General features: G+C 33.0%; 2 protein-coding genes across 2 annotated transcripts in view; both read left to right on the top strand.

The window, feature by feature from the left end:
- The first annotated feature begins 552 nt into the window (after positions 1-552).
- On the top strand, positions 553-5905 carry LOC134720963 (bifunctional peptidase and arginyl-hydroxylase JMJD5-like). The gene is made up of 2 exons (XM_063583586.1): positions 553-650; positions 4571-5905. Exon 2 carries the CDS (start codon positions 4581-4583, stop codon positions 5886-5888), a length of 1308 nt encoding a protein of 435 aa, XP_063439656.1. The 5' UTR covers positions 553-650; positions 4571-4580; the 3' UTR covers positions 5889-5905.
- Positions 5906-8343: 2438 nt separating this feature from the next.
- LOC134720961 (electrogenic sodium bicarbonate cotransporter 1-like) overlaps positions 8344-10108 on the top strand; it is a 30331-nt gene continuing 28566 nt past the window's right edge. Inside the window, exon 1 of the mRNA XM_063583585.1 lies at positions 8344-8363. The gene's annotated coding sequence lies outside the window, so the exon portion shown is untranslated. The remainder of the gene's footprint in view (positions 8364-10108) is intronic.

Raw genomic sequence — 10108 nt, 5'->3', positions numbered from 1 at the left:
TAGCTATTTTTTTTGGTGTGATTTGGAGAACGGTATGTTTATTTTTTACTGTCAACCTCAAACTTTTTTGCGGAGGTGGCTGAGTGGAATAGGAAGTCACTATCCTATCTGACAGATTGTGAATTCGAATCCCGCACGTGTCAGGTGCGCTCGACTAGGATTGTCAGTTTTCCTTCCAAGGTCGTTGTTCTCTGTAATACTTGTATTCCGGCTTCCTCTACCAAGAAAAACTTCTGGCCACAAAATAACATCATAGTGCTGAAAATGGTTTTATACACCAATCAATCCAACTTTCTGTTCAACATTTTTGGTTCTGAGCATTCCTGTCTATTTAGTTCGAAGCAACTAGGTCTTGATAAATAACACATAACATAAAGTACAATAAATCTGCAACACCTTTTGTATTTAATTGAGGCAATATAAGTCTTTATTCGTGATATAAAAATAAGGCTTATTTGAGTTTATTTTGTGAATGATCGTTAATGTTCGTTTTGAAACCGGAAAGTTATATTTGTTCCGTTTACGATTTAGTGTATTAGAGATTTATTATGACAATTATCTCCCTTCCCTGCCAATTGCTCCCAATAAATACAAATTATTTAAATTTTCAGTGATTAAACTACTAACGAGGCAGTCATATCAGTTCACACGTAAGCGAAATTATGCAAAATAAATAAACCTTTATGTTTTAAGCATTTTAAATACATATTCTGTGATTATTTCATGGACAACTTTTAGTTACAGTTCTAAAATATCAACATGATCAACCTGACTTTGTCAAGTTTGTGATGACCTGTGTCCGTAATGTTTACAATATTTAAGAGGGTTGTTGAGATTTTACTGTGACTGTCTAATTGAACTTTTTAAATGGGGTTGTTATAGTTGTTTGCTTCTAGTAACCCATCCCCTTAAGGTTCATCATAAGGAATTGAAAAATATGGCCGTGTTTACGTCTCAAAAATTACTATGAGTACAGACAAACTGGTACATCCAGGAAAGTTTTAAGGCATGGCAGGAACTAGATATATAAAAGTTATATGAAGTCTACGTTTCAGAAAATTAAAAACTTCCCTGCATTTTGATGTGCATTTTTTTCCAGTCTGCAGAAGATAGCAAATAAACAAACACCCGAGTTTCATTTGATACGGTCCACTCAGTTACACAGTTTAAACCTGTTAAATCACCCATTGTCTACAGGTGTCTATTGGGTGTCTTCCTCGAACGCCAACATTTTATATGTTACCTATTCCTTGAATGCCAACAAAAATATTTCAATAGATGTTTATATAAGAACAATAGGTGTTTTTATAACTATTTAAATGATTTTCTTGGTATTTAATTGTAAAAGTTAATTAGAGAACTTGATAAAACATTTTATCAGTTTTTTATAAGAATATATAGCAGATTTTGGGTTTAAAATCATTATGAATTCTAAAGAAATAAAGAAAATAAAAATATTTTTATTACTTTTTATTAAAAAAAAATATTTTGGGAATGAAAATGTTTCTCAGAATAAGATATATTTAAAAAAAATATTAAAAAATATTCTAGTTAAATACAATTATTTCAAACTACATAAAAAATATTAGAAATTTATCTAAATCCATATCATATTGAATATTTTATTAGTAAATATAAATTATATTAACTTTTTATTTGAACAATTAATTAAATTTTCTACTTGAAATAGACTGTTAAATGAAAATTGCTTGTATAAAATATTCAACAATATTCAAATATGAAGAATTATAGTGCTTTTTTATTTGCTTAGTCTGCTTTTATGTTTACTTATGTTATATGTATTGTTTTCCGTGTTCTCTGTCGGCAAACAAATAATATATTTTTCAAAATTTTCTTCTTGTTATGCTGCGAGAAATTCCATCAACTAAAATAGGAGAATATTACAGCACACAAACCTATAGAAATATTGAAAAAGCATCAAAGTCCAAAGACTTAGTGATACAACAATTTCAAAGTTTTATACTTGGAAAAGAGCATATTGGTTTAAGCAGTTACAGCAAAATCTTAATTTTCAACAATTTTACAAACATGGATATCACCTGGAATTTAACTTCTGTTCAATTAGAAGGATTGTTTTGAAAAGCATCCACGTTTGTTGCGATAAATTCTTGCACCTATTCCTCGAATGCCAACATAATTTTACAGGTCAATTGTCGGTAGATCAAAGGATGTTGGCATTCAAGGAATAAACCTTCTATTGTCCATCTATTGTCCATTTAAATCAATACTACTCATAACATTGATTATATGTGGGGAGCTTCTCAATGGTTTTCACTACTTAGTTAATTTTTGCACCTTCTGCAGGAACGAAAAAAAATGGATAGCAAAATCTAGAAAAGTTTATAATTTTCTGAAACATAAAATGCATTTAAAATTTATATATCTAGTTCCTGCCATCCCTCAAAACTGTTCCAGGTGTATAGGTTAGTCTGTGCTCAGAGTAAAATTTGGGGTGTAAATATGGCCATTTTAGCCAAAAGGTTATGATGAACCTTAAATCAGTGATAATTTAGTCGAGAACTACTAACGTTACATAGGTCTTCTTCCGACAGCTAGCGGAACCCTTGCCAAAGCGTGGTGTTCGTTGTCTTTGTTGGGTGTACAACGTGAACTTGTCACCACCCTTGCACGAATCTACATGCGAGGTCCATGTGTGGCCTGTTACAATTTAAATTTTTGTCTATATATCTTCCGACATGTCCGAAGATCGGATGATTTTCTAGTGGCAATGGCAATCAAAATTTCCTCGACCTTGAATTTGATTCTGAACAGACTATTACAGTCAAGCACAGAGAGCTAACCATAGCTCTTGTTTCCTCTGTTGTTTTAAAGAACTTATAAAAATTAGGGCGACTTAAAATAAAATTTACTTGCTGATTTCTATATATTGTAGTTTATTAAAGCTTATTAGATTTTGTCTGAAAATGCTAACTGCGGAACCGTTGCTCATAGGTCCTTATGCTATTTTTTGGCTATTTGCGGACATGACATGGTCCGCAAATAGTCAAAATATAACATAAGGACCTATGAGCTACGGTTCCGCAGCTAGAAAATGCAAAAAATATTCGCCACTGGACATTAACCAACCAGCAATCAACGAATAAATCTGACTTCTGCCTAGTAAACTCCTCAGTAGACAGGGGTAGAAAACATCCAAAAAGTGTGCTTTGTTATTGATAATTAGAGTAAGTAATTGTACTCTTTATGTGTTTACAATCAATATTTGCTATTCAATCACAGAATGAATTCATCGTTTTTGAGAGCAGAATAACTCTGCATTCAAATGTTATAAAGTGACATGCGTAATTGCACATCTAAGTATCACCATAGTTGAGAGAGTACGTTCTTACGTAGATCAAATTTATTTTAACAAAATACAAATGTTTTGCCAATAGTTTAAAATTGGAATACCATGTACTGATGTATGCACACATTGTACGACTCTATGAAAACCATCTCTTAAAAACGAGTAAATATGGTGAAAGAAAAAGAAAACTTCATCCTGAATTTAAACTTATATTGGCACATGCACACTACAATACTATGTGTCTTAATTGCTTCTTGCACGAGAGGGTCTTGACTCAGTGAAAATGGTATAGAAATTCCAAAAAACCAACAGGGGAGAACTGATATTAAAATGCTTACGAATGTTATAATTAAAGTATTGCCCTGTATAACTTATTTTGTACCAACCGACTCTGAAGTCTTAATTGTTAATGAGTACAAACTTCGAGTGCAAGATGTCATTTTGATTGTCTCTGCTGGGACCTACAAATTGATATATAAAGGACTGCACAGCTGCTTCTCCGACAATCACATGGTATTCAGGGAAAACAATTAGAAAAAAAGGAGACAGCCCTCGAGAGACAGCCTATACATATTTAATATGTCTGTTTGTTTTGCTCACACATAGTGTCAATATAATGGAAGTAACAGCGACTGTCATACAAACAAGAGGTTTAGCTAGCTATTAAACCATGGTTTTATCCACCATTTCAATACATAACGAAATGTCTCGTACAAAGAAAGGAATACGAGAGTCGTTTTCCATTCGTTTGATACATGTTTGAGTTTTTGGTTTTGCCATTTTAAAATAGACTTTCCGCTGTGAATTTGCATGGAGTTCGATATTTTTGTAATTTTACATTTTCATTGGGAGCCATCAAATCATGATAATCTGATTCACCCTGATTGTCTAGTGCCAACATCTGGTTTGAATCAGTACCTTGCACACTTCAGGTGAATTCAATGCCACGAGACCTGACCATGTTCAGGTGAATTCAGTGCCACGAGACCTGACCATGTTCAGGTGAATTCAGTGCCACGAGACCTGACCATGTTCAGGTGAATTCGGTGCCACGAGACCTGACCGATGCCGTTTCAATATTACTGGTTTACATTTTTTCATGTTAACTGCTTCATTTGTTGATCTATTCTTGTCTGCTCTTTCGTGTTTAGGTTTGTAATTGAAATGTATATTTATGAATACTCAATCTGATACGATAATATAACCTATTGTCACTTAAACAAAACTGTTTCTTTATTTCAGTTTTAAAGATATGGATGAACTAAAGATACGAATTTTAAACCACTTACCGGATACGGCAAAAGTTATAGCTGTTTCTATAGAGTTAATAGACGATTTACCGTCGTCGTATTTAAGTCTTCAAAAATCCTGTTGTGAAAGATTTTATGCTGAAGATTATAGTGAATGTATTGAAAAATCTAAACCATTATTAGATTATCTGTGGGAAAAGTTGAATACAGGGAACTGGAAAGATGTCAATATGACATGGCGAGAGGCGTACTATTTGGTATCAATCCTGAAAGGAAGTAGCCAAGCCATACTGGCTACTGATAACAGAGCCGAAGAGAAGAATACCCATAGTATTGCTGATGCTATCAAAACTTTTGACATGGGTTTACTGATGGGAGCACCTATTTTGAACAATGTTTTAACAAAACTTGTCCAAGATGTACACACATGCTTAGAGAAAATTGAAGTTAGTGAAAAAAAATCAGAACTTACCAGCAGATATATTGATAACGATAAAAGTGTCCACAATGACGCCAATCAGTTGATGAATAAGAAATTGAAAACGGATACGGAAATATATAAAGTGATAGAAGAGGAAATTAAAATCAAAATTGATAAGAATAAAGAAATAAAACGAGTGAGTTGTCCATCGCTTGAATATTTTAGTGCTACTTTTAAAGATAACGGAACTCCGGTTATAATAACAAATGCTATAAATCATTGGCCAGCACTGAGTACAAGACAATGGTCGTTAGATTATATAAGATTAAAAGCAGGGTTCCGAACTGTTCCAATAGAAATTGGTTCAAAATATACAGAAGACAACTGGACACAAAAGTTAATGACAATAAATGACTTTATTGACAAATTTATATTGGGTTCTCAGAATCAAACCGGATATCTTGCTCAACATCAGCTGTTCGATCAGGTCCCAGAACTGCGTAACGATATTGTAATACCAGACTACTGTTGCCTAGGTAACTCAGAAGATGTTGATATCAATGCTTGGTTTGGACCAAAGGGAACGATATCCCCTTTACATCACGACCCGAAACATAATTTTCTTGTGCAGGTCGTAGGTTCTAAATATATACGACTCTATTCTTCAACAGAGAACAGTATGTTGTACCCTCATGATACGTTTTTACTTGAAAACACAAGTCAAGTCGATGCAGAGAACCCCGACCTAGTAAAGTTTCCATTATTTAATGAAGCATTATTTTCTGAGGCAGTTTTGAGACCTGGTGAAATGTTATACATGCCTCCTAAATACTGGCATTTCATAAAGTCATTACATGTAAGTTTTTCCGTAAGTTTTTGGTGGGAATAAAAAATATTTACTAAATTCATTTTGTCTTGTGTATGCAGGTATACTGATTTGTTGTAAGAATCTTTTTTTGAAACAACACCAATAACTCTTGACTGAGTTCCAGCATTATTGACATATTGTCATTGCAGACTGATTTCGAATTCTAGACACTTTACAACAAAATTGCAAAAATGGATGAAACATTTGTCAAAATACACATAGTGGTCGAAAAGTCCTTCTTTTGATAGATATCTGAATCATAAAGATATGATTTACAAATCTAATGTTAAGTAAAGCTATTTACTTTAATATAATGTCTGGAAGAGATTATGTTAGAAATTCGTATTAATGTCACGTTAACCGTGTTATTTATGCATTGGCGGATCCAGGGGGAGTGTTCCATGGGTTGGACCTCCCTCTTTACACACCCTTTTGTCTTGGGTTGGGATCCCCCTTTTAAAATGGCTGGATCCGCCCCTGTTTATGCGACTTTAAGGTCTGCTATCAATTTAATTTATGCAAGAAGAATTGCATCGAATATTACATTTTTGTGATTACTTGAAAAAGATGATATTTGATTAATTTTAAGATTTTGCTATATTTATAATTTAAATCAATGTCGCCCTAACTTTAGAGACCTTTAGATATCTGCAACAAAAGAACACAAATATTTACCTTATTAAAATATCGTGTATTAATTATAACATATGAACAGAGTTACTTAAGAATGTACGGTTTTATCTTTTTGCAACCTTCTACTCGTATATATCACACGAGTGAACTTTTAGATATAAAACGAATCTATAATAACAACATTGCTCTGGCAACATTTTTCATCCTTCCTTGGTGAGACATAGCTTTTTTATTGCTGTTTTAAATTTTTTTTAAAGATGCAGTCAGGTCAGGTTCGGGAATTTTTGTCCAATGTTCGTACTCCCTGCTTTATCTTCCAACAAATGATAGTTTTTAACGACCTTGACTGGCTATGTAGCCTTTGCACGGTCGGTTTTATCTTCCTTCGATACAGGTCAGGTTAAATAGTTTGTCCTATCTCGCCCACTTTTCTTTTCGTCTAGAAGACTTCAATAGTTCACAAAAATATCTTTACAACTTTCTTACCCTAATTGTGCCAAAGCTAAGTTTAAGATAAAAGTCCGAGTCAGCCTTTTTCGCCTTTTAAAAAAATTCAAATATCTTGAAAAGGAGTTTCATAACCTGTCAATATTTTTAGCTTATTTGTTTCTCAACTAAGGGATTTATAGTATCTGTTTAACTTTTGATTTATTTTTTTTTAATTTCAATAGCTATTCGTATAAATATATGTACAAATGTATGTTATTTTATACATTTTTTAATGAATGTTTATAAATGAAAATGAGAATGGAAATGGGGAATGTTTCAAAGAGACAACAACCCGACAAATGCAGAAAATCCGTGTACTAGTTCAGTGACAATGAACGTCAACTTCAAAGTATATAAATGAACTGAGATTTGATAAAAAAAAAAAAACAAAAAAAAACACACACACAAAAAAAACATGCAAGACTTACAAAGGCCAGTGACGCTAGATGTGGGAAAGACTCAGACATGCGGCGGGGTTAACCATGTTTTGTGAGATCTCAACTCTGTTCCCTGTAACTAAACAAACACACAGAAATATGCACAGTAAAACTAAGTATAAAGTCCGAAATCAGAATGTGTAACAAAAAGAAACTCGACAAAATGACAGGGATACATAAACTAACTAAGAGCTACTAGCAGTTTAATACTGGCATACCAGCTCCAGACCTCAATTTGTTTGATAGGAAGAAATTAACAAAGAACCACTAGCAGTTACTGACAAGCCAGCTCCAGACCTCATTTTAACTGTTTTTAGGTTATGTCTCGGTGGATCCAGAAATATTCATAAGTGGGGGCCCACTGGCTGCCTAAGAGGGGTCCCACTCCCGTCACACTCTAGTGATTCACTATATGAGCCCCCCCCCCCCCCTTAATCCGCCTCTGTGTCTTCATAATATAAAACTAAAGCACAATCCATGTTTCTTTAAGTGTAAGATACAAACTGATGGTGTTAGCTTGAATGGGTGTATCTACCAGCAATGATAAATGGTAGTTTTCAATAATTTAGGAGGGGATCTTTCAGCTATTTGAGCATACATTTGATGTCATCATAGTTATATACGATACAGGGTATCCTATTTCATTTTAACGACATTTCTTGGTGCATATAACTGTTAATAAATTTATTGTAGTCCCATGACCGTGTTTTATTTATGTTAAGTGGGTGATTGACTTTGTCTAGTCATATTAAATAATATGTGGTTTTTTTATGTTTGAATTTAAATTATAATGATTCTGCCATAGCCATATGTAAATATGCGTTTAAGCAATATTGATATCGTAGTTGAAGACCTTTACCTTGCATAGTTTTGTTATTTTTAGAATGTTTGTTATCTTTGTTTTGATCGATTGATACACACTGCAGTGCTAATAACTGTAAGTAAGATCATTATAGTTTTGAAATCTTTTTCGTGTACACCAAAATCTGAAGTCTATTAAATATAATGAACAATATTTACGATTGAATTGTTTTAAGTTCCGATTTTAGCTATTGATTACAGAGGGTGGCAAAAATTTATATTCTTGCAATATGCGTTTATGTTGAAGGTTACGATTGTTGAAGAAGACAGAAAGTAGCATTCAAACATTCATATTTTTTCAGATATTGCGAAATTTTACTTTGATTGTCTTCTTTTTGCGAGCACGTAGCCCCTTGTTATTAAAAAAGGGAAATGTAGTATGTTTGTCAATGAGACAACTATCCACCAAAGTTGAAATGGAATGGATGTGAGCAATTATGAGCATTTGTACGGCCTTCAAAAATGAGAAACCCCATACCTATGGTCGGCTATAAAAGACTCCGACATGAAAGCTATGAAGCAATTCAATTGAGAAACTGTCAGCCTAATTTATTACAAAACAATTTACAAAATACAACTATGACAGACATGAAAAAATACAAAAAAAAATTAGAAATACAGTGAAACAAAAGCAGAGTGGACGTGTACAGGTAATTATACATCCCACAACAAAAAAAGGACACTCACTAGTTTTACTCACTAAGTATAGATCTGAGAGTACTCGCAGTTACTGACATCTAGTTAAAAAATAAATTTATAAACTAACAAAACCATCATGTATCTAAAAATGAATCATCAACTAGCTATATAGTACATATCCAACATGCAATAGATTTAGTGTAAATATGTCATTATTCCCATATTCCTGCATTTTCATAATCATGCAATAACTAGCGACCATGCACCTTCATATTATGACACACATATTAGGACATTTACTGCTCAATACTTTTCAGCTTAAGAACTTGTTTAGGCTTTTGCACTACTTTTTTTTATCCGAGCGGCACTGATAAGTCTTTTTGTTTAGACGAAACACGAGTTTAGTACATCCGTAAAGATTATCAGTCTCGTTATTCTGTTTTGTGAAAATTAAAATATTTCAATTGATAAAAGTCCGGATGTTATCCATGCAAATAGCACATGTACTCGATTTTAACATCGTAGATTTTTCAGTTTAAGGATGTGGTTAGATGTATGTACACAAGTAATGAATGTTTAAATGTAATTATGTTGATAATAAAAATAACTGCAAAAATAGGAGAACAACTTTAAAAAATCTTAAAATATTGTATCTAGTTATCAAACACTGTGATGTGATCTACTGGATGCTAAATCAGGCACGTAATAGGGTTTCTTTGGTTTATTTCTATCTTATTTATCAACTGTTAATTTATATTTCGTCGTAAGATTCGGGAAACTTCATCTTTAACTCAAACCAGGTTTCAGCAATTCAGCGGACCAAATGTTGCGATGTTTGCTCAAACGGATGAACTGTTGCCACCAATTGTCGTCCGTTAATTGTAGTAAACATTTTAGAGTGTTCTCCAACTCAATAAAAATACTGACTACACTCCGCGAATTTTTGCCTTATTTCATTTTTTTTATGGATATCTCGACCAGCATAGACACCTTAACTACGATGTATATGAAAAAGACAGTAAGTCTAAAAAATATAATAAAATATGAGATTTATTGACTATCCATCTAAATATTGCTCCGAAAATGCTATTATTTAATTTGGTATTTTCCCGTTGACATGTTTATCCTTTGACATAACGGATATTGCAGTTTCTCTGTCATCTCTTTTGACATGTTGAGTAC

This window comes from Mytilus trossulus, chromosome 6, assembly GCF_036588685.1.
Source record: "Mytilus trossulus isolate FHL-02 chromosome 6, PNRI_Mtr1.1.1.hap1, whole genome shotgun sequence".
Lineage (NCBI taxonomy): Eukaryota > Metazoa > Mollusca > Bivalvia > Mytilida > Mytilidae > Mytilus > Mytilus trossulus.
The sequence above is the reverse complement of the archived record's forward strand: the minus strand, read 5'-3'. Positions and strand labels throughout refer to the sequence as shown.